Raw genomic sequence first — 26,248 nt, 5'->3', positions numbered from 1 at the left:
AAATAAATGCCTGTCATGTGCACCGCTTCCACTCAGCGCCTGCTGGTCTTACTCTAAAGAAATCTTCCCTGTGACATCTCCAGCCAAGAGTCTGGGAAGAGAAGAAAGCCTTTAATGATAAAATTATTTTCTCTGATCTTTGTTTCTTTCCCTACCACCTTTCCAGTTCCTCCAAGCAAGAAGCCAACCCTTTGTCAGGGTAAAAAGGAAGAAGGTTGCTTCTTGCTTTTCTTTTGTCTCAGGCTTCCTAAAAACCAATTGGCTTTTAGAAGCCTGTTTTAAATTTATTTATTTGAATGCTCTTAAGCTGGCTCAGTAGTCTGAGAATGTGGGGCCACAGTCTCACCTCCCCTCACAGTAAAATTGTACTTTACAGTGTCTTAATTTCATACACACATTCGAGCAAAGTCTTCACTATAATCAATTTATTTTCTCCTGAATTTTTCCAGACCCAAGAACTTTGTAAAAAATGCTGAAGACCCAAACTGTGATTTTTGACCATGATCACATTAAAAACCAAACAGCTTTGATGGGGATTTTTTTTTTTTTCTTTCCTAGAGCAGCACCATCTTCTCAAACCTTTAGTGCATTGATACAGAAACGCAGTTCACCATCTAACCAGCCCCCAACCTCAGATACAACACAAAATAGCACTCTTTGGCCCCAACTGAAGATATATTTGAAATAAAGGTTCCTTTTAACCCCAACCATTCCATAACCACCTCCTACACCATCACCTTTGCTAATCCCACTCAAACACTGGGAACGCAGCTTCCCAGAGACACCAAGGAGGAAAACAGAAGTGAATCCTTTCTTCAGCATAAATGCAAAAACCTTTTTAAGACAAAGTGCTGATGTCGGCCACAGAAACAGCATTTTTGGGTCAGCTTTAGTGCATATTTAGTCCCCTCGGTGAGGGCTGAGATGAGGTCCTGGAGGGCTGATGTTGCTGCAGAATCCAGCCCTGCCAGGGCTGGGCTCTCACCACCTTCACGGTGAGGAATTTCTTCCTCAGGATGAAGAATTTCTTCCTCAAGGTAAAGAATTTCTTCCTCACGTCTCACCGAAATCTCCCGAATCCTCGAAATCCCTGGAAAGCTCTCAGAGGTCTCCTTGGAGCCATCTCCTGAACAACCCCAAATCTCTCCGAGCTGCTGCAGCCCCTCTGATCATCTCCAATAGCCCTCTCTTTTCACTCAGGAGAAATTAAATAACTGCAAAATCCGCGATTTATATGGATATATTATTTGTTTTTATGCAGGGAGGGAGGGAGCGACCCTGTGGGGAAGGGACGTGACAGGGAGAGAGCAGCGTGAGGGGGAAGCGCCATCACCCCCTGAGGGGGTGAGGAGAGGACTCTCCTCAGAGAGCGGGCGAAAAAAACCATCAAACCCTCAAATTATGAAAAAAAAATAATTAAGGAAACAGCCGCCGGCTGCCCCGGAAGGGGAAGCGGCATCTTAGATGCCGCTTCCCCTTCCGGGGCTGTCGGCGGCAGCGGCTTTGGTGAAGAAGGTGACACCATGGGGGTTCATTTCGGTAACCTGGCTCGGGTCCGCCATATCATCACCTACAGCCTCTCCCCCTTCGAACAACGAGCCGTGCCCAACATCTTCTCCCAGGGGCTGCCCAACGTCGGGCGGCGGTTCGTCTCCCAGGTCTTCAAGGTGGTGCCCCGTAAGTATGGCCCCAGGGGATTCTGAGGGAATTCTGAGGGAATTCTGAGGGAATTCTGGGGAGACACTGAGGGAATTCTGAGAGGATCCTGAGGGGATTCCGAATGGATCCTGAGGAGAGCCTGAGAGCATCCTGAGGGAATTCCAAGAGGATTCTGAGGGCATCCTGAGTGGATTCTGAGAGAATTCTCAGGGGATCCTGAGGGGATGCTGAGAGAATTCCGAATGGATCTTGAGAGGATTCCAAGAGGATTCTGAGGGGAGCCCGAGAGGATTCTGAGAGGATCCTGAGGGAATTCCAACAGGATTCTGAGGGGATTCCAAGAGAATTCTGAGGGGATTCCGAGTGAATCCTGACGAGACCCTAAGGGGATTCTGAGAGGATCCTGAGGGAATTCTGAGAGGATCCTGGGGGTATTTTATTCCCACACCCCTTCATCACCAAAGGGAAAGGGATTTGGCAGCTTTGTTTAACTGTTTTCTGTGGGAGGAGGAGCTTTGCAGTGCAGTTTGTGAGTATTCCATGTTTTTTTCCAGCTTTCGTGGCAGCCTACCTCCTGTATTCCTGGGGGACACAGGAGTTTGAGAGGCTGAAGAGGAAGAACCCCGCTGACTATGAAAATGACCAGTGATCCAGTGAAGGAAGAGATTGTTACCTCAGAGCATCACCCGTGTCCCTCTGTTCCACAGTTCTGTTCCACAGTTCTGTTCCACATGACTCAAAGGGTATTAAAACGGGGAGATAAGTCTTGACTAAATAAACTTTAACTTTGCCCCATGGCTTTGTGTGAAATCTCTGTCTTGAGACATTTCAGGGGAGCAGCAGCAAATCTCTGCCTGGTCCCCTCTGTACAATCAGGCTGAAGTTCTGTGACCTCAGACTCTGAGATGTTGCAGCATTTCCAGCCTTTTTTTGGACTCACGTTTCTCTGAACTATTTCCCGGTGGCTCTGGTGTCACCAGGGCTGAAGTGGTTTGAAATAACAGCTCATTCCTGCCATTATCTACCCACTTCTTTTCCCTTTAACCGTGAGATCTGTGAAAAACAAATAACCCCCTGGTCTGGTGTTGCCCAAGCACTGTGAGCTGGCTGACAGCTTGGGACAGAGCGTGGACTCTGCCCTCAGCCCAGAGGCTCTCCCCGTGCAGCAGATGTGGGCTAACAGGAACAGGCTGCACCAGGAAAAGTTGTGTCTCCATGGAGGAGAGGAATATTTTAGGGGGAGAAGGATGGATCAGGAGCCCCCGGGCGCTGCAGGGTTTCAGGATGTGGCTGGACCTGGTGCCAGATCATCTCATCTGGGTGCCCTTCCTCTGGGATTTTCCCAGGTCCTTTCCAACACGGCCTGTGATCCTAATTAATGATACTTATTAATGATGCTTAACTGCAATTCTGATTAGTGTTAATAGGGTGGGTTTGAAGTTTCTCCTTGGAGAAAGGAGGTCCTTTAATGCCTGAAGATGATGTAAACCCAAACACCATCAGTAAAGTTCCTTCTGGCTGTGACAAGGAAACCCACCCTGTGGCTCTGGGTGTCGACAGCAGCTTTGCTGTTCCCAGCCTGGGACATCTGGCTGGCTCCTTTAGCCTTGATTTCCCCTTTTAGTCTCCAGCTGACTGTCTGAAGGTCATGGCCCGGGTGAAGCAGCACGTGTCTGTCCCTGACACGCTGTTCCTGCAGCTGGCACGGGGACTTTCCCTGCTCAGGAGGACAGGAGGGACAATTCCCTCTGATCCCTCTGTCTGCTCAGGGCTGTGGGGAGGACGCAGCTGCTGCAGCCCTCACCTCCCAAGTTTTCAGAGCCAAACACTTCATTCCCCTGGGGCTCAGGGGCTGTTCCCGCAGCTCCAAGGTTGGGATGAAGAGGAGGAACACAAGTTCCTCCTGCTGGAAGTCGTGCTGAAAATAACCCCTGGTTAAATTTAACTCTGCACCTCAGCTCTCTGGTATTTTCTAGGCAACTCCAGCAAGCAAGGAGCACCCAACTGCTGCGACTCTGGGTGCTGGCAAAGACATCCAGGGGCAGCCTTCACCCAAAACTTCACCGTGGTTTTGCTGTGCAGCCTGAACCACAGCACCTTGTGAGCTTTTAGGGTGGTGGCTTCATGAAATGTTCCTTTTTCTGCTGCATTTCACCCCAGTGCCTGGGGGGGAGGGGGAAGCAGTTCCCCTGGGGCTGTCTCCCCAGGTCTCTGTTTGCAGACAGCTGACCTGTCTGAACCAGAACTCTGTCAACAGCACCTTCACCCCAGCCCCTGACCCAAACCCACCACCAGCTCAGCAATGTCACCCTCTGCTCCACCACCACCCTCTTCCAATCTGTCCCCTACCCAGCCCCTTACCAGCAGCAATGGCTCCCTGGCTGTCAGCATCTGAGCAAAGTGTTGGAAAATTCCTCATTCTTTTCTCCTTTTGGTAAAGAAACAGCAATGCTGTGTGTCTTCTTTTACTTTTTTTTTCAGTGTTTTTATAACCTGCATCTTTGCTGAGGCGTTTTACTGCCATGCTGGACGTGCATATGTGGAAAGCAATTGTTTCAGGTTTTCTTCTTCTTCTTTTCCCAGTTTTCCTGCACAGTTTCCTGCCTGGAAGTGGTAAGGGCACACCACAGTTTTGATGCATCCTCTCACCTAGCCAAAAAAAAAGCTGAGAAAGGACAATTAGCAGAGGGCAGTGCTGTCTGACTCATTGCAGAGCCTGTGCAAGACTACTGCTGCTGCCTCTTGTTTTCCTTCCTCTGTTCTATGGTGGAAACAGCAGAAATTATAATTCAGAGGCACATAAAGAAAGGGCTTAATGGGAAAAACGATGGAGAAATTCACAGTAAAAGACACTGCTCAGGTCAGCAACTCCACGTACCACGATTTACTGTCCCATTTCCTTCCTCCCTAAGACCCAGGAAGGTGAAATAACAAAGGGTTTTACTCCCTGGGGAAGTTTGGGCTAAGGCTGATCACCTGTAGCCAGGAAACCTGACCAGGGCATTATCTGAATCTAAATAACTGCCCTTCCACGCTGGCACTTATGCCTCCACATTAAGCAATCCCAGAAAATGGCAGCCTGGGACATCCAGATGGGGGTTTATAATCCAGTTAAAACACAGCTTGGTGTTTTATGTGGTACCATCCTCCTGGAAGTAACCTAAACCCTCACAGCCTGGACCCCAGGCAGCTGCTATTCCACATCTCTTACTCTGCAACCTCAAAACTCTTTTTCCAGCCAGGGCTGCTCGGGACAAATGTGGGAGCTGGATGGCCCAGAGCTCACAGAGAAGGAGGGAGTACAAGGAGTACCAGCAAGGTCCCATCCAGACTGGGGAGAGATGCTTCTCCCACTTGTCCCAGTGGTTTGTAAGCCCTTGGGAGGATTATAGAGAAGCTGAGAGAGCTCTTCTTAAACATTTTTTCCCCTCCTTGCTGTTGCAATCTCATTTCACAATGGAAAAATTAAGGTTCCTCTTCACTACGAATCACCCACCATATCAGGGGGAACCACTGGCACCTTTTACTAGGCTGGTGGGGAGTGAGGAAGGCAAAGGGCAGCAAACAGCTCAGCTGCAGAACCCCCAGGCTTGGCCCAAGGAGCAACTGGGCTCCAGGAAAGCCTCAGAGCTGGAGCAGCCTCTGGGATTCACTGTCCAGGGAACATCATCCTTAGTGGCACATGGGGATCCTTGGAAGAAGAGCTCTCTCACTCATCATGCATGACATACTTCTAAGGTGCCAAAAGCCACCTGCAAAGCCCCACATCTGCTTTTTTTAAGTGCAGCAACTTCCTCCTGATGCTTTTTTGTGCCATGGATGAGGAGCAGAATCCCAAGTGTGTTTTTTCTGCTCAACAAGCCAATACCTCCCCCCTGCTGACAACCCCGGAGCTGGGCACAGAGTGAACACCACAGGAGTTAAATAAGGTTATGCCTTTTGATCTTTACCATAATGCTTTGGCCCAGGCACCCTTTTGCTTGCAAATACACCCCGGGGTGCTGGTAACACGTTGGGTAGGTTTTAAAAAAGGAAGAGTTGGCAGAGGTGGGAAGCTGAGCAGACAAAGTACAAGAAGGAGAGTCAATCATTAGCCAGGCAGACAGGCCTTGAACCAGATCGCTTCAGCAGACGCTTAGTAATTCCCTCTTGCTCCAAAATGAACTTTGTTCCTGTAATGACTGACAGCTGATGTAATGATAAGAGAATGAAGTCTATAAAAATCTGGCTGAAGCCTGGGAAGTTCTATTTGGGGCTCTTCCTGCCTCTTCCTCCTCCTCCTCCTCCTCCTCCTCCTGCACACAAGGCTGGTCCTGCGGCCCCGCTGACGGCTGACCCTGGGAAGATGCACTGGTGGAGAATGCTGACAATCTTTTTGCTCTGCTCACTGCTGCTCAGCCAGGTAAAAAGAGACAATGATTTAAAGTGGTCCTTCAAACGGTCAGGAAGTTAATAAAACCTGTTGTGATTTGCATGAGTAACTGGCAGGAGTGAGAGGTGAACAGTAGAGCTCTTTTAAGAGGATTCAACAGCATAAAAAATGAGTAAGGGACTACGGGGTTACTCTGAGATGCAGCTTAGCAAGTCATTCTGCCTTCTCTCCTGAGAGAGAAGGTTAAAAAAATTTGAATTTGAATAAAAAGTGAATTTTTCATGCTTCTTAACTCTTTGGGGTTGGCATGCAAGCAATGATCCTTGAACAGAGCATCATCCGAAAAGGAGAAAGATTTCGAGTTCTCCAGTTTAAATTAAGACTGGAGACCTCAGCATCAGACCAACTGCTTACAGCTCCTGCACGTTGTGACCCTCACACTCCCCCCTCTGTTCCAGACACACTCTGCTTCCTTGCACCACCAGCAAGCCCAGCAAACGAGACAGAGGAGGATGACCCCCTTCTGGAGAGGGGTCTCCCTGCGACCCATCGGAGCCTCCTGCAGGGATAACGCTGAGTGCATCACAATGCTCTGCAGGTAAACCCAGCCTCCTGGGTCAGGAGGTTCCTTCAGGTTGTATTAAGGAGAGGAAGTTTCCACTTCTTCTCATCCAAATGAGACGTGGAGTTATTTCTGTGCATTAAAAAAAAAAAATCCACCAAGAAAAGGCACCAGGATGGGGCAATAGATTTGAGGATCTCTGTGGTAAGCAGTGCAAACAGAGCAGAGTCCAGGTGTCCTTGGTGACAGGCCTGAGCCCTTTCACTGCAACCACAAATAACCTGTCTTCTCAAAAAAGAACAGAGGATTCTAGGCAGCTTTTATGTAACCACTTCAAACTGATCATTCTTACAGCCAATGCTGTTCAAGGATATAGCAATTAAAAGCAGAATCTTACTCTAAATCAGCTTAAGGTGATGACTTAAACTCACAGTTTAAAAGACAGCTAAAATATCAACAGCCAGTTGGTTCTCATGGGCACCAGACTAGAGCTAACTGTCCAACTAAATATAGCTAAATTAGTTAAATTTACTACTTAGTGACCAGAAGCTGATTTTGGGTGGCACACACAGCACAGACACCAGAAAGCAGGGACAGGGTAGAACACAATGTCCTGAGGATAGGGCTTGATTCCCCTACAACTGTTAAGTGGGACAGGGGGACAGTATTAAGACTCAGCTTGGCAGGCTGCTGGGCCACCTCATTTTAACCCTTTTTTTACCCAGAAAGTTTGGGCACTGCAAGGAGGGACCTGAGGCAATGCTGTTTTGTTTTTTTTTTTCCCCAGGAAGAACCGCTGCTTCCTCAGGACAGCCTCTGAGTGACCCATCCTGATGGAGACCCCCCCCCTGTTACAGCTGACACTGCTCTACTTGTGAAATATTTATTGACTGCTCCACAGGTAGGACAGTGGCCCGAGCCAGAAGTGTATTTAACATTTCTGTCACACTGGGTGACATTTCTGGGTGACAAAAAGGACGCCAAGGAGCTCGAGAGCCACTTCCCAGCCCAGGCTGTACCTCTGCAGCTCACCCTTCAGGAACTCTCTGGCCAACCTCAATAAAAGGACCCTGCAGCTCCTCGTGTTCACTTTGGGGTTTTTTTTTTGTTTTTTTTTTTTTGTAACAGTTATTTTTTAAGGTGTGAATTAAATTTTATACTGGGCAAAGCACCTTGGTTTTTCCTTGTGTCCTGTGAGCAGTGTGCTGGCAGCGGGTGATCCCAGGAGGGGGGGTGCTTATTTCACACTGGACTTTGGACATTTCTCCTTCAGCCTGGCCAAGTGCACAGAGTACCTGATGCCTCCATCCCCTTCCAGCCTCCACAGCCCAAATTATCAGCACCTCAGATAAAGGCCTGTTAGAAAGAGGGAGCAAACAGACTGATAACACTGATAGCATTTTCCATACCCCAAATATATCCAGTGGTAACTGGAGGTGAAAGTATTTACTTTTAATTATTTCTCATCAAACTGACTGAAATAAAATGTCCTAGACTGACCTTTGCCACTGAAGCAGCTGCAGTTTTAAAATCATTCCATCAAAATCCAACTGGAGAGGCTGCATGTTAGCTTGGAGGGCTGCAAGAAAGCACTTTTGATTAGACAATTATTATCAACGGGTTTGGGACCAAAATAAATGCCATTTGCCTCCATCCTAGACCAACGCTGCCTTTGGTATAGGATCAAAAATGAAAATTCTGCTAAAAATTGCAGTAGCAGGGAGAAGAAAGCCCACGGCAACAGATCCAAGCACAGTGGCTTGAAGTTTAATACAGAAAATCTATTTGATATTTATTAAACTTAGTTTCTCCAGTTACAGTTTTGCATTGTACAAAGCATTTTAATGACACAGTAGTTAAAAAGATCTTTACAAATTGAAATGTGATACCCTTTTCTCCAAATATTTTAATTGCCATAAATTTGTTTAAAAATACACATTAAACGCATGTTTCAGACACTAAACTTCCTATAATCTCAATACCACAAAATACATAGAATATACTATACAGATGTGGAAAAAAATCTAGTTAGTATATAATACTTTGCTCACCATTAACAGCTTTATTACATGAAATGCACATACTGACTTAAAAATCCTAATTTCGAGCCCCAAAGTACCCTTTGAAATTTCAAATGTATTGCAACAAATAAAATCACAGTTTGTGTGTTTTTTTGTTTGTTCCTTTCTTTCTTTTTTTTTTTTTTTAGGTTTTGGTTGAAGACAGATGCCTAAATATTTTTGATAGAAACAAAATGTAACACATGGACTTGTCGTGTACAAAGCATAAAACAGAGACATCCCATTGGTTACTAACAGTACCTTTCTGTAGGATTAATAAGGGCTTCTTTTATAAGTGACAGGTTCAAAGTTACCTTTCCCCACCCACCAGCCCTCCCCCAAAAGAAAAAAAAAACCCTTCTTCACCAAATAATAATTTCAAATAAGATAAAGGATTATTATTTCTTTTTTTTTTTTTTTTTTTACTTTTTTTTTTTTTAATAAATATATAAGCACTTTATCCTCCATATACAAAATTTCTTAAAACAATTTAAAAGGGGGCTGAGGTGGGGTGGGGGTGGGAAGGGACCAGATACAAATATCAGGAACTGTGCTTGCAAAAAAATCACACCTGGTCCTTTAGAGTTGAGTTTCCAAGAGGTGTAATGTCCCCAAAAAAACTGCTGCAGGAATCCTGTGGCACCCAACCACCCCACCAACCAGCAGGGCTGCAGAGGAAAAACAAGGATGGAGATGCTTCCACTCTGCTTCCAGAGGGAATTAAGAAAGGGGGAAGCATTTCAGGCAAAACCAACCCCAGTGACCCTGTGCTGTGCCAGCTGGACACGGGCAGCTGGAGGAGGTGGCTCCAGGAGCCCTGGAGCTGGAGCTCAGCATTCCCTGATTGTTTGAGTGTAGGTAATTTTCCTGCTTGGGAAATCTGTCTCCTGGACTAGGTCTGGATTTGTCCGAGTCGGCCAGCAAAGGCTCTGGATTCCCTTTCCAGGAGAATGGGTCCAGAACTCTGGTTTGGAAACGTGGGGTTTGCCCTAACACTGATTCACCAACCGGAGTCGTTGAAACCCTGATCAAAAAAATCCTTGTCAGAAACCTGGGAATTTGGAAGTTGTTTGCTCCCCAGTGGGTAATTCAAACTTGACTTGCTCAGGCCCTTTTTGTCTCTGCCTCAGTAGAAACTCTGCAGTGACAGCAAAAATCTGTTGGGTCAATGAAATCCTCACTACAGCAAAGGTAGCCTCCCTCTCTCTCTCTCTTTCCAGCTCTTTGCCACTCTGGCAAACTACATCATTATCTGCCTACAGCTTTATTTTACTTGCCCCAGGCAAGTGCTACATTAGTTCCATAAAGTTCTGACTCTCTGGATGTTGGGGCCATTCATAAATACATTTCAGGGCATTATTTTTATTTTTTTTTTTTTTCTCTTTTTTGTCATCACAGCAATCAAGCCTCAGCAATCTAAAGGAATATACATTGCACTCCTGTATAATATGCAAGATTTCTCACCACTAAGATGGTGATTCAGCACTCAATAAATAATATATCAATATAGTCAGTTGCACCATAATCTAAAAACAAGTATAACATATACTTTGGACAGACTGAGTTCATATATATATATACATATATATTAAAAGACACATACAATACAAATTGCATACTGCCATCGAAAGCCAAGAAGAGCCACCCAGATGCTCTGCTTTATGGCTAATAGTTTCAAATCAAAACAAAAAAACTCTCAGGCTGTTTTTACTCTGGTGTCCTGAAGATTTTGTTTAGAATCCTAGAAAAGGGTTGCACCTTATCACCGAGGAACCTGCAAGTTTGACAGCCAATTCAAATGGTGCTGATAGCTGAGCAAGCCTAGTCTGATTAAGCCATCTTTAAAGATTTACCAACTGGGACCGTGTTCAGTGAGGGGATTAAAATGAGGGCATTGATATGTATTTAATATGCAACCCTCTAGAGAACCTTTTAGGGAGGCAGGAGCTGGGGATTCCCTCCTGGTCACTCACTCATGCTGGGGATGGGTTGGGGCCGTGCCCCACGCTCTGGGGAAGGGATGGAAGCCTCTGAACATCATTGCATTTTTCTTCAGCTACGAAATCTGGCAAAATAGGTAGGTTTTCTCTTGGAAGCAATGGTAAATCCCAGCTGAAGATATGCTTCTGGACTTGGGAAATCTGGGAGTTCCCTGTCTGACACAGCCACAGATGCATAAGGCATTTCTCAGTTCCATGAACAAGACCACTGCACATCTCCCGTACGGACAGAAGACCTGGGACAGCACTCTGGAAGAAATCTGACTACAAGTACACTGTTGAAGGTGGGACACTTTCAACCAGTTCAGGTCCACATTTTGACACGATGCAAAAAAAAAAAAAAAAGTCTTCTAGTCATTCAGAGACAGTTTTTTTAAGATCTAGGGACGGCGATACATTTACTTTTATTTTTTTTTTTAAGAGACCAATTCAGCGCGACACCGAAAGGTATTTGTGGGACTCTAGTTAAGGAGAGGAAAAAAAAAAAAAAAGCAATTCCCAGAGATGAGACCATTCCTGCTAAGAGTAATGGCAACTGTGCACAGAGGAGCAAGCCAAAAAACAGCCATGCTGGCTAGTGCAGGGCTACACAACAAATCAACTGTGAATGCAACGTCTACAAAGGTCTTGTTGTTTACATAGCGTCACGAGTGTGCTAGGCACTTTAGAGTATTAGAGGAAAAAGAGCTGACAGTGTCCCATGAACCAAGATGTGGAGTGGGAGGGTACAGAGTTCTGTCTCCAACAGCAAACAGGAAGAGAAAGGTGACCTTGCACAGTGATTCAATAAAAAGGATGCTCCAACAGACCCGAGAACTCGGCTGCCGTGGAAAACAAAGCCCCAGGTCTGCTACCCATGATCAACTCGTACGTAGCAAAGCTTTTCTGGAAGTACAAAAAGAGGCTGGGACGCAAAGGAAGCTCTACGAATATGCAGCTACCTTTTAGTAGGTTACTAATTTTGCAAAACTTCTAAACTCTTAAAGCCCATAGGACATACTGCAGTACTAAGTAGCGTAGAATTCGATTCCTTCTCTCGAGGTTGCCGTGATTTTGGCACTTAACTACAACTACACACACACAAAAAAATTTAGTGCAATCATTTTCCTGAACATGCACGTTCGTATCTGGTACAGAATCAAGGGTCAGAACGGGAGAGAGAAAAAAAACAAAGCAGCATTCCACCATCTCACTCCAAAGGATTCAGAGTTTGACTCTTCAAAAGGAGACCACCGCAAGGAGAAGTCAGGCCGCGGGACAGACACTACAACTTTTCAAAAAAGGAAATGGAATTTTACCCAAGTACTGCAGAAGACCACTGCATACAGTATACCTGGTCCTTGCTGTAAAACATCTTGTAAACAGTTCATAAAATCTTCATCTAAAAGTAAGGCATAAGGCACACCAGACATGTTAGGGGCACTAAGCAATACTGAAAGCAGTAGCGGTTGAAACCTCGACTCGGACAAGCACCTTCTGGGGAAAGGTACTTTGGTTTACTCTGGTTGAGAGCGCTCAGCTGCAACTCCATGAACCATCCCTGTTGCAGCAAGCTGCTCCCTTTGCAAGTGAGTATTATGCTCCATCAAATGTTAACGGGACCTTCATTAACACGGGGTAAATACAGGAGTTTTAACTCCACTCTGCATCAAAACGGGCGGTTTCCCTGTACTGGCGGGCGTGCTCCCGCCCCACGGTGGCTGGTGCACTGTCATCCTGTAGTGTCCGTCACCTATCAGACCCTAAAAGGAAAACAAAAAATGGATCTCCGTTTCTACTAAAGATTCCTGGGGTTTCAGTCGATGGAAAGAGATGCAAATGACAGTTCTGGTAGGCAGGAACTTACAACTCTCGTTGGGTTGGTTTGGAACCGCAACGTTCGCCGGTTTTTCCCAAGCGTCAAAAAAAAATAAAAAAAAAAAAATGAGAAGCAAGGAACCAAAACATTATTTTCAATGAAGATACATAAAAATAAAAAAAAAAAAAAGATTGTCCATTTCAGAAACTTTTCCTGTATGCATCACACCCATCAGACTGAAGTTCATTCCTACACCGTTACTTCAATATCAGGTTAAATGCAAATCACTGTAATGTTTTGTGATTGTTATAGTGTTAATTCCATGGTTGGAGGCTGCCTTGGAGGACAATCCAAGTCAGATCCAGCTAAATACTTTTCCATATAAATTTCTTTATAATTCATTTAAATGAAGTATCTTAATAAGTAGAAGAATATCTGGAACTTTTTCTATTTAGTACAAATTCTGCAATAATAAATCTGTAGTTGCCATTTATTAGTCGACTCATAGGCATTAGGCATGAAAAGCATGGTGTCCCTACACGTTAGAACCTATCAACCCTAGTTTCCTTTCACAGGCTCTACCACCACAAGACATTACAGAGTAACAAAGCTCACAAAGTATTTAAATAAAGTGTCTATGTTTAATTTTTCTTTCTAAGTACTCGAAAGGGTAAATTTCGGGAAGAAATAGCTAAAAACTGCCCCAAACGGGGCTTTTCAAAATTAAAATTAAAAAAAAAAAAAAAAAATTAAAATAAATAGGATTTAAAACTGACTATGCATTATGACTGGAATTCCAATGATCTATCCAGGACAGATCAGCAAAAACTACACCTTTCTATGTAGCAAATTTTAAAATATTTAAATAACTTAAAACGGGAATACTGAAGCGAAGTCCTTTTAAACCAGATGACGGGGGAGGGGGGGGGAGGAGAAGGGGTTAAAAGACAAAAATAAAACTACCACAAATGAGGATGGGAGAGAGGTGTGAAAGCATTCCTTGCTCTTAGTGTCAACTAAGCAATGTGTTATGGCAGTTTTCCTTATTGACATGACACAGTGTTGTGGAGAGAACTCGAGAGGCAGCCAGACAAACGCCCTCCGTCTGCCGCTCCCAAGCTCACTTGGCGTCCAGGCGCAACCAATGCAGTCCCTGGCGGGTGTAACGCACGAGGTCTGCCATGATGCTTGAGTTAAAAATCAGAGGGCCCATCACTTTATCCAGTTCAGCAAAGAACTCTGAAGGAACAGAAACACAAGTTAAACCAGGGGGACGCTTCCCCACGGGAATCGTGACGCCCGACGACCTCCCCCTCCCCGGCGTCTCGGCGCGCGGCTTTTCTTCGGTCGGAAAAGAAAGATGAGTGGATGATGGGAGGAGGGGAAATAAAGGGAGAAGGTCCCCTCTAACCAGCTCTGTTACTCTTTTGCAGGACTGGTTGCTAAGAATCAGCAGGATTTGGTTAAACTCTGCTCTAAATTCCTTCCCCTTCAAGCGTGCATTTCGTGTAAGAATTCCAGTGATGGAAACGTCCCAAATTCCTCTACCTATACATCATATTTTACAGGAAACACAAGAGATTTTTTTTTTTTTAAACACAAAGCTACTAGGAAACACCTCCAACACTACCTTGACACCCAAGACCACCAGCCCAGGGGATGACTGCAACCCCACCTTATTTTGCAGAGGACCTGGCTAAGCATCCCGCGCACCAGCGACGGCCACACCAAAACCTAAAGCCCACGAGTGTTTCAGCACACTCTGGCACATCCCAGGGTATAATCCACCCGTGCCAGCACTCACCTTTCTGTTCTTTAGACAGCTGTTCAGCTTGGTCCCAAATTTCAGTGGCATAGAGGAAGTTGGATGTAACCTGGACGTAGCTGGCTGCCATCTGATGGATCCTCTGGGGGATCGTCACCGAAGACCCACTCCCTGAAGGGTTGGCTGCCCCAGAAGAGTAATTTCCTGAATTCCCTGGAGACAGCTTTGGAGAGACTGGAGAGGGCATCCCCACAGGCTTGCTGCTTAGCCAAAGAAAAAGATCACATTGTAAAATCCATAAAAATAAGCAAATAACTTCAGGCAGCTCACGCTGCCCTCTAAGAGCCCTCGTCCTACATCTTGCAGGATGCTCAGAACATCCCCTTTTTACACACCCTACAACAACCTGCTGGTAACAACTCTGAAGGATTCTCCAGTGTTTTAGCTCCTCACCTCCAAAGCTCCTCATCTCTTAATTCAATACAATTATTGTCTAAATAATCAGAACTTTAAGAGTAACAACAAACTTTTCAGCTAAGCTGCACTGCCACAGTCCTGCACTTGCAGGTAACAGGGTGCAAATCTGAAATGCTCTCCTGGAAAACCTACACCCTTAGAACCATCCCCCCAACACCTGAAGGAGTGAGAAGCACCTCAGGCACAGGGTTTGGGTAGAAAACTAGCAAAAAGATGAGAAGTACAGGTAACAGCTTTTACTACTTACCTTCCCATACCAGGTGACGGTGCTTGAGAATTATTATAGGAATTCTGTTGGGGAAAAAGGACATTTGTGACCTGATTTTTTTTCCTGGTTATTTAATTGGTTATCTCAAATAATCAATTTTTATCATTTTTCTTTTAATAACCCAAATTCTAAATAATATTTATTTAGACAGTAAATTCAAATCTGAGAAAAATTTTCCGGATCAGATCCCACTGCCTGTTATGGGAGCATTTTGGGGTTTTCAGCCCATTAATAGAAAGAGATCTGTTATTACTGGCACTGAGCAACTAAAGATGTCTCAAAATTGTGAAAATTCTCACAAGTGACAAGCCTGATCCCCTTCAGTACTGAGAGCTGGAGGTTTCAGAGGAACCCAGTGACATCAGCTACACATCCCCAAGTGAGCCTTAGGAAATCTCAGTCCAGATGAAGGACTGAGTGACACAGCAGAAGCACTGGAACTGCTTTTCCCATCTGCAACATTTGGCTTCAAATAAATCCTGAGCTCCCTTAAGCTTTCAAGGTCCAGATTTAACCAGGGTCTATTCCAAGTTCACCTATAGCAGGCTGAATATTGGGTTCAGGAACTTTAATTTCAGAGCTTTAGTTTGATTAGGTTTAAACATTCTAAGAAAAAGTAACAGATGCAATTACCTTCAGATGTTCAGTCAGAGTTTTAGAGTATTTCAATGCACTTTCCTTCTTCAGCTTGAAAAGCCTCAGGTATAGCAGAGATTGACACCGAAGACTGCCCAAAGACACAACAACACCACAGTTACACTTCATGGCCAGTTCACCACAACTCAGACAAGTTCTGAAAACACAGCTACTGGATTTGTAAGTTCTCCCAGCAAAAGCCAGCCCTCAAGTTGTAACTCAACCAAAAAAAAAAAATATTTAAAAATCCATAACCACCTTTAAGTGTTCAAGAAAACGGCCCGTGCAGGAATCACCATTAATCTTATGTACAGCCAAGTGGAATATTCCCATATATTTGGATCAGAAATCCCTGAGAATTCAGGTTAATGCAGCATTTTGTGCAGATAAAACACTGGAAATCAGTAAGAGCACTGTGTGAAGTTGGGAATACACATACCAAAGCACTGCCAGCCTTTTGTCTGCAGCTGTAGCATCTGGTGCCAAGTAATTCTTCAGTTTCATAGTGTATCTACAAAGACATCAAGTAAAAAACATTAAATACAGATTAATGGTATCCCTTATCAATCACAAAACTCTGATGTTCTTACGATTTTCTGGTTTCAACCAGCTGAGCAGCCTCTCTCACACCTTAAACTAATGCTGGCCAGGGAGTAACTGGAATAATTTTGCTTCTCATGCTTTATGTATTGTGGAGAGACCTCAAGAGCCTTGGCAGAAAGCACCTCAAGCCTCGTGGGAACACTTGAAGGCTCAGGAACTGGCACAAACTGGTAAGTGATCCACTTCTAAGGGGGTATGAGAAGAGATCTCAAAAGCTGGTGGCAATACTTGAGTCAATCCAGAAGCTCTGCTCCCCAAGCTCTGCTCCCCAGGGCCTCTTCCCCACCCACTTGACTTCTGGAGCTGCTCTGCAGTGCTTACTTGATTAATTCCACAGTTTCTGAATACATAGGGAACGGGGACTTGGATTCCTGAGCATTTTTCTCCAATGCATTCCCACACTCAATGAAGGACACCACAGCATCCAGGTAGTACACAGCCTTCTCAAACCTGTCAGACTGAGGAGATGGGGAGAAAAAAACTTTTCAGGACAAAAAAAGAGAGGATACAAGAAAGTTCCAAACCAGAAGGGCAGCAAAATGGCAAAAGCAACAAACACACCCCAGTACAATGTGCAAACACCAGGGAAGTCCTGGGGACTGACTCACCAATGCATCTGCATTGTGTTTTAACTTCTTTGCTTCTTGCAAATAATGATCAGCTGAGTAAGTCCTGCAACAGAGGACAGAAATTTAGGGACTTGGCCCCCACCCACGTTGCATTTCCTTGTTACAACTGAGGTTTCTTAAAACTTCTGAAGTGAGTGAGAAGAAAACCAGACATGCTGTAAGAAATGCTGAGATTGGGAAACCTGAAGTCTGCACAGGACTGTAAAATACCTGTTCTATAGATACTTTTTATTATCCCACAGGATTGTATCTGTTCTCAGGGATCTGGGAACATCAATGCCCACAGCTCCTGGCTCTGGAGGCCCAGAGCTCAGCTGAGCAGGCAGAGAGGTAGCAGCAGGTGGAAAGGACCTGTCAGCATTTAAAAACAGAACAGCCCTGAGCTATTTAAGTCTCCTGCTGGTCCTTTTATGCTGGGCAGGAATGCAGAGGGCAGGCTACAGTTCCTCCTGAAGGACTGAGCTCTCTGCCAAGCACAGGGAGCACTCAGACAAGCACAGGAGCAACACACACAGCTCTCAAGAGCTTGAATTTAAAACAACTTTTGTGAAGCAAAAGCATAACTCTCCTCCACGGGGAGCTGGCTACTGCTTCAAGATTCCCAGCCCCACAAAGGGAAAGGCACTTTTTGCTTTTTTTCTTACCTATCATCAAAAACAAGTTTTGCTCTCCTTGACTTTGAACCTTCCACAGAGGGAGCAGAGGCAGGAGGGCAGCTTGAGGAATTGTTCAGAATCTTTTCCTGAAAGGGAAATGGATGCAAAATAATACATCTGCTAAGAACTGTTAACTTTGCCTTCAAGATAATCACTGGTGTATAAATTTCTCCCCTGACTCCACGTGCAGTGCCCGTGGCTGTTTCAGCAACCAAGCTTCCATCAGGCTTTCAGCTCATGCTGGCACAGGCTGGCATCAACCTCCTCACCCTGAGCCACCAGATCCCTCTCCATCAGAGGAAGGAGTGCAGCCAAGGCTTTCCAGACACACCTGTGCCCAGTAAATCCCTCCCTCAGTCTCTCCTGTCACTGTTTCTAAGTCCTCTTTTCCCACTCTAACAAAGAGGTGATTGTATTTTTGTGATTTTTCATTTCTTTCATCAATGCACTCTGCTGGATTTATTTGCCTCGGGGAGAAGAAATCTGGATTGTGGAAGGAGAAGCACTGTGCCCAGGGAGAAGAGTTTGCTGCCTTCCCAACACACTCTCCTGGCTCAGCAGGAGACTCCAGGGACACTGGGAACATCCTGTGAGTCACCAGCACACCCAGCACGGATCAGCTCCCCAGCCTCAGACATGATGTGCACTTATCATGCCCAAAGGCCAGTGCTGCAAACCTAACCCATAACCTGCATTTATCAGGTTCCTGCTCCTCAGAAGGACTGAGGAGTTGCAAGGCACTGGATGTGCAGAGCCACGTGTTACCTCCCTACCACTGCTGCTCCCCTCCTCCTCCAAGCAATTATCCCTCCTGGACATTTTTAGACCTTGCTTCTAAGCCTCTCACAGGCTGAAAATTCAACTACTGAGGTTTAGCAGTTGCTTAAACTAAAAGTGAAAAAGCACATTAGAATGCAATGACCTAAGGTTTCTTTTAATTCCACCATCTATAAACTTTCCTCAGCTCAAACTCTTAAAAACATTTTCTGCACCACCTTTACAACCATATTTTCTCTACTCCAGCCATGGGGAATTCTGTACATTCCTGAGATGGAGTTGAAATAAATCTTTCTGGGGTTCCACAATGTCATAAAATGAGAGCTCCTACTCTGCATCTTAGCACAGGGTGTGTGTGGACCCAGCTCCTGCTCTCCTTAAAAACCCAGACAAGATCTGTACCTGAGTGAAGTCACTGTCCCATTTACTGTTGTGTAAAGAGCTTTCCAGAGGTATTTATTAACAAACAATAAATAATCAGCAACAGTAACCAGGTGACCAAACATATTTCACTCATTAACAGAAGAATTTGGTAGGAGTAAGCACTCCATGATCACTCCCAACTTCTTTTCTAATTTCCAGCCTCTCCAGGACGTGAAACAATGCTTATCTAAAACTAATTCTATTTTAACAAATTATTGTTAAAAATCACACCCAGCTGCAAAGCAAACAAAGAGGCTGAGAGCATTTAGAGGAAGCCCTTTACCTTGGCTTCTTTAGCACTGCTTGAACCCTTCCCCTCTGTCTTCTTCTGCTTTGAGGAGGAGCTGCTCTTGCTGCCACCACTGCTCTCCTTGCTGAGGTTGCTGCTGGACTTTAGGGATGATGATTGACTGACTGTCCTCTTCCTGGATCCATGTTCTTGTTTGGAATCTTTCTGCAGGACTGGGGCAGCAGGAGAGGGCAGTAAATCCTTCTCTTTAACAGCACTGGGCTTCGAAGACCTGGGCAAAATGAACACATTCAGGTTTGGGTTCTTTTTCCTTAAAAACCCAACACAAACAAAGTAAAAAAAGAGAAACCCAACACCACAAAATTTTTCGTTTTAAATTTTGTGAAAACCTTCGATTTTTTTTTTTTTTTTAAACCAAACAAGATTTTTGTTGTTAGAGCCAGCAAAGCAGATATGGAGGAGAAGAAAGGGAACAATCATCTGGGTGACGAGGTTCCTGAGAAGCCAGACTGAACTTGTTCTCACCATTTGCTTTGTTCTGACCTGAAAACCCAGCAGACAAGTTCCAACCATAAAACCACATCCCTACAACACTTCTTAAAAAAAAAACCCAAAAAAACAGCCCAATAAACCACCCTAAACACTGAGAATGTAAGAAACTGCTGGCAATGTTAGCACCAGCCAGCCTCACAGTCAGAAAAAAGATGGCCCAGATAAATGGTCTCTGAGGTTCATGATACTGGAAAACTTTTTCAGCTGATCTTTCTGAACACCTTGGCTGCTGAGGGCTCCTGCTGGCTACTCCTTCCTTCCCCTAATCATTAATTCTATAGATTATTTTTTATGTAGTCACCTGATTTCATTTAATTAAACAGCCTTCAGGTATCCATGCTGGCAATCAAACAAGAACCAGAAATAAGAGGTTCAAAAAGCAAAACCAAGCTGGGAATGCACCCACTCATTCTACAGCTGTTTCCTACCAAGACACTGCTCAGTTCAGCCTGGGCAAACAAGATTTCTAGCAGCTGATATGCTGCAGCTTCTCACAGATTTGTAATTTGGCAATTACTCACTACACAGAAATATTTTCCATGACACAGTTTACACCAGTTCTCAGTTGCTTGAACTGAAATAGCTGAGTTTGAGAAGGCAGTGGAAAAAGCTTTACTTTTTCCCTCTGGATTAATACTGAGCAAGGAATAAATCAAACAAAAGCACAACAGTTATTGCAAAAATGGAAAATCATAGGAAAAACAAGTAAATGAATATTAAAAAAGAATCTTCCTGTAAAAAAAGATCATCTGTTTCCTAATTCTGCATTACTTTTGTGTCACTCCCAGTTTTCCCTAGCTACCCAAATGATCCTTGAGATCCCCCCCAACCCCATCAAGCAAATGTGATCCTAAATCCCTGGATCCAAATCTCAACACCCTCAGCTTCCCAGACAGTGCCAGTTAAGTGATTTATTCACAATTTACAAACTTGCTAACTGCAGAATTACCAGAGTGGGTTCATTAAAAAAAAAAAAAAAACAACAACACAGATTTTGCAAGATCAAAAACCCAGATGCACAGCTGACTTCTAAACCCAAACCAGAGGCAAAAATGGGAAGGATCCATTCCTTAGCACACCCAACCCTTCACACCCCCTTCCTTCTGTCAGATCACACAACTGCCCTTGGCCAGTGCTTCTGGAAATTTCCACCAACTGCTAGCAGAAATTCTTAAGCAAACCCATCTGAAGGGTAAGAAACCAGGACATTTTACCCATTGATGAATAATAGGAAACACTTTGCTGGGGAGAAGAGGGGGGAAAACAGGCACCCATCTTCTCCCTGATCACCCTGAGCCCTCAGTGCTGCCAACACCCCAAAATACTCACTCCCTGCTGCTGGAAGTCTTGTGTCCTGATGGAGTTTTTTCTTCCAGTTTTGTTTTCTTGCTTTCACTGGCTCTGCTTTCATCCTCATTCTGAATAAAGCAAACAAGAAACACATCCAGGCAAACGTCCCCCTTTATGGCTTCATGCAGGGTGGCAAAGTTTCACATGAAGGCACTTTAATTCAGCTGATGTTTTGCAGTGCACAGCAGCAGAAACCCACAGGGCACAAAATTATTGTGCCCTCCAGCATCTGAGCTGGAGATACGAGCAGACCCTGGCACTGGAACATCATGAAAAACAAAACCTGGGTGCTAAATTACCAACCTGCACACAGCTAAGCTGTTCATGATCACCATGAAATACCAGGAAAATCTGCCAAAGGCTTTCCTAACAGAACAAGGGACAGATTTTGTGCCTTATGAATGCCAGAGAAGGGGACAAGTCCTGCAGTCTATTACAGTAAGCTCAGAAATTTTGATATAAATTGGATCCCCCAAGTCAAAGGGTCCTGAAGGTGAATTTCTAAGCTGCCTTCATACTGGAAGTGTCAAGACAGTGAATAAAATGGGAACCAGGGCCTCATCTGGTGACATAACCCAGATTCAAACCCAAAAAAGTTTCTTTTTTGTTAGGCTGCTGCTGCAGCCCTGAGCTTTATGATCAAGGAAATACAGGAGCACATAAAGTGTGGAAAGGAAGCAGTGAGAGCTGGGTACAGAGCACTCACAAAGCCAAAAACTGGGGGGAAAAGGTGGGGTTTAGATGTAAGAGCACAGCTCTTTAATGCTGTGACTCCAGTGGGGACTGCAAGGCACAAGAGAAACAGGAGCCACTGGAATCTGAGTGCTCTCCCAAGCAAAAAATAATCTGTGGCAGTTCTGGTCAAAGTTGTTCCAATTTTATATCAAACCTCACACTTTATCACTTCTTTTCCTTCTTCAGAGGATCTTGCAAACAGTGCAGGAGAAAGCTGTGTGTGTGTGGTTACACATCAGGTCTCCCAGACAACACTGATTTCAGTAAAGGACCAAGTTTGCTTTGGTTGCTCAGGAGGAAAACTTTTAACTGAAATTCTCTCTCTCATCTGGAGAGCCAAATGCCCCTCTGGATGATATCCTATAACCCTTTCATTCCACATGTCAACAAAGTCTTACAACCACTGCCAGACCCCTGTCAAATTGGCATTTTCAGAACAAAATCCAGAGCAATTTCTGAACCAGAGCTTCACAGTTCTAACTTCAGGGAAACAAAAAACTTCTAAAAAGCTCTTTGCTCACTTAGTCCATCTTTAAGGCACAAGTTTCCTTGTCACACACATTTGGAGGCTTCTCAAAGCAGGTTAAAACTACACCTCCAACTCCTTCTTCCTATTCTTCCCCCATTCAAGACTGCTGCACTTGTATCCAGCTCCCCCCCGACTCCTGCCCATTCCCACTTTGTATTTAAAGCTGAAAAGATGAAATGTTTTGGGGTTGTTTTTTAAATATCCTGAGCTCCTCCAGATGCAGCTGCGTCCCTTCCCCTCTTCAAAACAACATCCCCACAGTCTCAGGGTTGATCAATGTGCCCTGCACAAAATGCCAGCCCAAACCCCCCCCTAATCCACACCCCGAGGTGTGATTTGGGTTGCTGGGCCACCAGCAGGGGCTGAGATAAGAGGCTCAGACTCTTAAAATCATCACCTGCTTGTGTTTCCTTTTGCCTTTCGTAGAGCTTTTGTCAGATGGCTGCTTCTGGGAGTCTCTCATGTGCTTCTCTGGCACGTTTTTCTTGTCCACTTTGGGTGCATCAGCATCCTTGTAAGGCTTCCCTGGTATTCTTGATAAGAGGCTCAGGTCAATCTTCACAATAAGTGGGTACCTTTCATCAGGATCACTGAGTGGGGAAAGAAGCTCTTTCTCTTCCATAGGAGAGAACATTCTTTGCCGAAAAAAGCTTTCATCCTCCTCCATGAAAGATTTCACAGGAGTCCTATTGCTCTCAGAGTATTTGGGTGTTTGTGATGAGGGAGGCAGGCTCTCGTTTTCATCGGAATCAGAGGATGAGGTATCTGTTTCTATGAATTCCCTGGATTTCTGGGCAGATTTGCTGGAAGCCTTGTATTTCTTTTTCTCCGTCGTCGGCCGAGGGGAAGATTTGGGCTCTTTTTTGATGTTGGGTTTTCTGGAGCCTTTTGTGGCTGCCTTGTGCCTGTTGGAAGGAATGCTTGTGGCCATATCCACTGGGGTTTCACTCTCGATTTTCAGGCCCCCTCTGGGCTCCTCAATAGATGTTTTCTCTGCTTTCTTGGGCTGCTTTTTACCTACAGTCCTCCTCTGGGTTGAGCTGTCACTCTGGGCAGGGGATTTCTGCCTGCCCCGACTGCTCTCCGAGCCCTTTTGGGTGGGTTTGGAATCTCGTCCCGGAGTAGAAGAAATGGAATCCTTGGATCCACCCTGCTCCGTGTACCCACCCCCTGCCCCCTGATCCCTGCCCTCTTTTTTGTAGCCTTGGGAAGATGGGATATTGCTGTCCACAGAAGAAGCTGGTGAGACTTTGTGGGAATTCACTTTGTTCAACCAGTTGTCCAGTTGCCACTTGTTTGTTGGTGGTGGCTCTGGCTAAAAACAAATTAAAAAAAACCCACTTTAGGTAATTTTTTTTTTTCCACAGGACAGTTGAACTATGCTACAGGCCAAAGCAAGAGGTACACACTCACACACACAAAAAAGAGGTAAATAATTAAATGTAGGTTGATGAATAGAGGTACAAGCACCATTTTCCCTTCACTTGGAGCAGCTGCTCTCCACAGGCAAGCCTGCCTGCCTCCCTGAATAAAAGGTTTTTAAGCCATTATAACTAATTTCTGCACTCCAGTAGGTAACTGGTGGTGAAAATCACCTCCAACAACATCAAATGTGTGCTTATGTGAAGGATGGCTACCATATCCAGCTACAGGTGCTTCAGCAGAAGAATATTCCATCTGGAAAGTGATCCCACGTTTGTCGGGTTTTTTTTCTGAACGGTTTTAAAATTTATTATTTTACTTTTCCTGGTTTTAAAACTGAGGATTAATGCCAAGCTAAGGAAGGCAGCTCAGCTCTGTGTCCAGACCCACCTCGGGGGATGCACTCTGGGATGGTTCATTGGCTTCACTGTCACTGGAACTGCTTTCACTTTCAGAGTCAGATCCCGAGCTGCTCTCGGACCCGCTGTGGCTGCTCGAGTCATCCCTCGAGTTATCTGCCCCTTCACTGTTATGCTGGGAAGGTTCAGAATTACTGAAAAGAACAAAAAAAAAAAGGATAAATAAACAATCACTACTCAAGGCACAAATAGAGAGTATAAAGTCAATCTTTTAATCAGGTAAAAAATTCAACATATGGTTCACCCTGGAAACGGCCGTCGCCTTTCCCCCTTCCCCAGGTGGTTACAACAGTTTGCAAGACTGATGCTAGTTAATGAGGGATTCAGTTCTAATTGCCTCTTTCCTTTACAATGAGATAAAAGACAAATGTGAATTTTAGAAATGAGATCAAGTCAGGAGTGCTGACTGGAGTGATCATCCCCACTCCTGTGCTGCCAGCTCCCAGGAATGCCTACCTGCCAGGTGTGCTCCTTGGCACCGTCTTATCACAGTCCTGCAATTAAAGAAAAAGAACATGAAGCTCCTGGAAGTTACTTCAGGATTGTCTACACAATTAAACTGCAAAGCATCAATTCCAAGCCCTTCATTTTTTTTAATTATCCAGCCTGAACAGCATCTTCATTCCGTGCTCGCAGCAGTTTGCGTGTGGCTGCGTTTTCCTTGGACAGAAATGTAAATAAATCAGGATTTTGTCCAAGCTTTCACCACAAACCCATTATCTCAGAGTCCTATGTACTCTCCTACAGTTCTCAGAGTCCCTGTTTTCCCCACTCTCCAGTGGTTCCATCCTTCCCAATGTTATTCCTGAGAAGGACAGAGTCAGGAGCCAACCAACTACAGCTGCTCCCTCCAAGGCTTCCACGTGAAGAAAATCAAGTGCTAGAACTGGGAATGGGGGGAAAAGAGGCACCACTGCTGGGAAGCACAAACCCTACAGGTATTTTTATTTCATCTTTCTAATTGTCATTTCTGGCAGAAACTGCAGAGTGTTAATATTGACAAAGAAAAAAAAATAAAAATAAAAAGAGACTTTTTGATAACAAAGGTGCTGCTATGCTCCCCAGTATCAGGTACAATATCCCTTATCACCCCAAGCCCCTAAATGACAGGAGAAAAAGGGTTTTATCTTCAAATGCTGAGCCTTTACAGATGTTTTAAAGTGCACATTACCATTTACCCTCACAAAAAGACCACGAGAAATGGGTAAAACAAGATTTTCTACATAAACACCTACTGCTCCCCAAGCCAGGGAACTTCCCCTAGGTTTACATTTAGGAATCCCTGAGGTTTGCCTAAAAATGTGCCATTTGATTTTTGTTTCCTTGCTGCTCACTTTGCACACTGCTGAAGAACCCAGCTGTGGTTCTCTGATTAATTTTTTTTTTTTCCAACATACCTGCTCTCCATCGCTGTCTTCACTACTGCTGAGTTTTAAGTCATCTTTCAACATGCTAAGGAAAAAGGGAGAAAGTGAGACAAGTTTTTCCACGTACTTTAATTACTTTCCAAGCATTCTTCCACATTTCAACATGCTATTGTTTAGACTGGGGAGCAGGCTGCGTGGGTGAATGCCACAAGATACCAGGCTACCATTTAATGATGAGTTAAGTCATTCTTCAGAGCAGAATCAAGATTCCAGCACTTTGATTCCTCAGTCCAATCTGTTCCACTCAGAAAGGACATTTGACACATTTTACTAAGGCCCAAAAATACTGATTTAAATGGAATCAAGCAAGCCAACACCAGTGGCTGCTTCCTGTCTCGTGGCATCAGTGCCACGGCTCTAAGCCATAATTATTTCATTCTTATTCAAAGCTATAATTATTTATGGGAGTCATACACACACACTGCTTCACAACACTGGGAAGATGTGAGCACACTGAAACAACAGCAGAATGCAGGAGCCCCCTGCAAAGTGCATTTTTGGGTACAAAAGTAAAATGTCTTACTCTGTCTGGTTCGGTTCACATCTGGAAAAAGAAAAGAAGAAAGGGTTAAAAAAGTCTGAATATTCCTGAGCTTCAAAATACAGCTGTTCTACTGACAAACTGAAAAGAAACACCTCCCTCTAGGATCTGGTTCCTCAAGTATTTGTCATTGTTATCCTTCTACAAAAGATGCATTTATCTCCTTTTGGATGTTTTTTCACGCCATCCTTTTTATTATTATTTATTTCAAACCCTATTGTCACAGTAAACACGTTCTCAGCTTTCCTCCCATGCAACACATGTCCAGTGCTACCTCTGACTTAGATTTCTCCCATTCCCCAGCACATTTCTCTCTAGGAGGTTTGTAGAGCTCTGAG

At 44.6% G+C, this 26,248-nt stretch overlaps 3 protein-coding genes across 4 annotated transcripts in view; 2 read left to right on the top strand and 1 right to left on the bottom strand.

Moving 5' to 3' along the window:
- The first annotated feature begins 1,466 nt into the window (after window positions 1–1,466).
- UQCRQ (ubiquinol-cytochrome c reductase complex III subunit VII) lies at window positions 1,467–2,456 on the top strand. The gene is made up of 2 exons (XM_071758903.1): window positions 1,467–1,677; window positions 2,214–2,456. Exons 1-2 carry the CDS (start codon window positions 1,524–1,526, stop codon window positions 2,306–2,308), a joined length of 249 nt encoding a protein of 82 aa, XP_071615004.1. The 5' UTR covers window positions 1,467–1,523; the 3' UTR covers window positions 2,309–2,456.
- A 3,150-nt stretch (window positions 2,457–5,606) lies between these two features.
- On the top strand, window positions 5,607–8,764 carry LEAP2 (liver enriched antimicrobial peptide 2). The gene is made up of 3 exons (XM_071759100.1): window positions 5,607–6,061; window positions 6,490–6,629; window positions 7,381–8,764. Exons 1-3 carry the CDS (start codon window positions 5,867–5,869, stop codon window positions 7,415–7,417), a joined length of 372 nt encoding a protein of 123 aa, XP_071615201.1. The 5' UTR covers window positions 5,607–5,866; the 3' UTR covers window positions 7,418–8,764.
- Window positions 8,765–11,021: 2,257 nt separating this feature from the next.
- AFF4 (ALF transcription elongation factor 4) overlaps window positions 11,022–26,248 on the bottom strand; it is a 41,358-nt gene continuing 26,131 nt past the window's right edge. For both annotated transcript variants that reach the window (XM_071759099.1, XM_071759098.1), the window contains exons 8-23: window positions 25,893–25,913; window positions 25,340–25,394; window positions 24,399–24,436; window positions 23,914–24,076; window positions 22,499–23,416; window positions 20,817–20,905; window positions 18,969–19,206; window positions 17,474–17,571; window positions 16,809–16,872; window positions 16,522–16,658; window positions 16,037–16,108; window positions 15,595–15,688; window positions 14,941–14,984; window positions 14,256–14,476; window positions 13,576–13,690; window positions 11,022–12,395 (exon numbers count right to left, since the gene is read on the bottom strand). In XM_071759099.1, coding sequence (XP_071615200.1) covers window positions 12,389–12,395; window positions 13,576–13,690; window positions 14,256–14,476; window positions 14,941–14,984; window positions 15,595–15,688; window positions 16,037–16,108; window positions 16,522–16,658; window positions 16,809–16,872; window positions 17,474–17,571; window positions 18,969–19,206; window positions 20,817–20,905; window positions 22,499–23,416; window positions 23,914–24,076; window positions 24,399–24,436; window positions 25,340–25,394; window positions 25,893–25,913 — 2,374 coding nt within the window. In that variant the 3' untranslated portion in view covers window positions 11,022–12,388. The remainder of the gene's footprint in view (window positions 12,396–13,575; window positions 13,691–14,255; window positions 14,477–14,940; window positions 14,985–15,594; window positions 15,689–16,036; window positions 16,109–16,521; window positions 16,659–16,808; window positions 16,873–17,473; window positions 17,572–18,968; window positions 19,207–20,816; window positions 20,906–22,498; window positions 23,417–23,913; window positions 24,077–24,398; window positions 24,437–25,339; window positions 25,395–25,892; window positions 25,914–26,248) is intronic.

Source organism: Heliangelus exortis, chromosome 15, assembly GCF_036169615.1.
Source record: "Heliangelus exortis chromosome 15, bHelExo1.hap1, whole genome shotgun sequence".
In the NCBI taxonomy this organism is placed as follows: domain Eukaryota; kingdom Metazoa; phylum Chordata; class Aves; order Apodiformes; family Trochilidae; genus Heliangelus; species Heliangelus exortis.
This window is presented reverse-complemented; position numbering and strand designations above follow the sequence as displayed.

Coding starts and splice junctions, on each gene's coding strand:
- UQCRQ (XM_071758903.1), top strand. CDS start 1,524: ATGGGGGTTCATTTCGGTAACCTGGCTCGGGTCCGCCATATCATCACC. Junction 1,678..2,213: donor GGTCTTCAAGGTGGTGCCCC/GTAAGTATGGCC, acceptor GTTTTTTTCCAG/CTTTCGTGGCAGCCTACCTC.
- LEAP2 (XM_071759100.1), top strand. CDS start 5,867: ATGAAGTCTATAAAAATCTGGCTGAAGCCTGGGAAGTTCTATTTGGGG. Junction 6,062..6,489: donor GCTCACTGCTGCTCAGCCAG/GTAAAAAGAGAC, acceptor CCTCTGTTCCAG/ACACACTCTGCTTCCTTGCA. Junction 6,630..7,380: donor TGCATCACAATGCTCTGCAG/GTAAACCCAGCC, acceptor TTTTTTCCCCAG/GAAGAACCGCTGCTTCCTCA.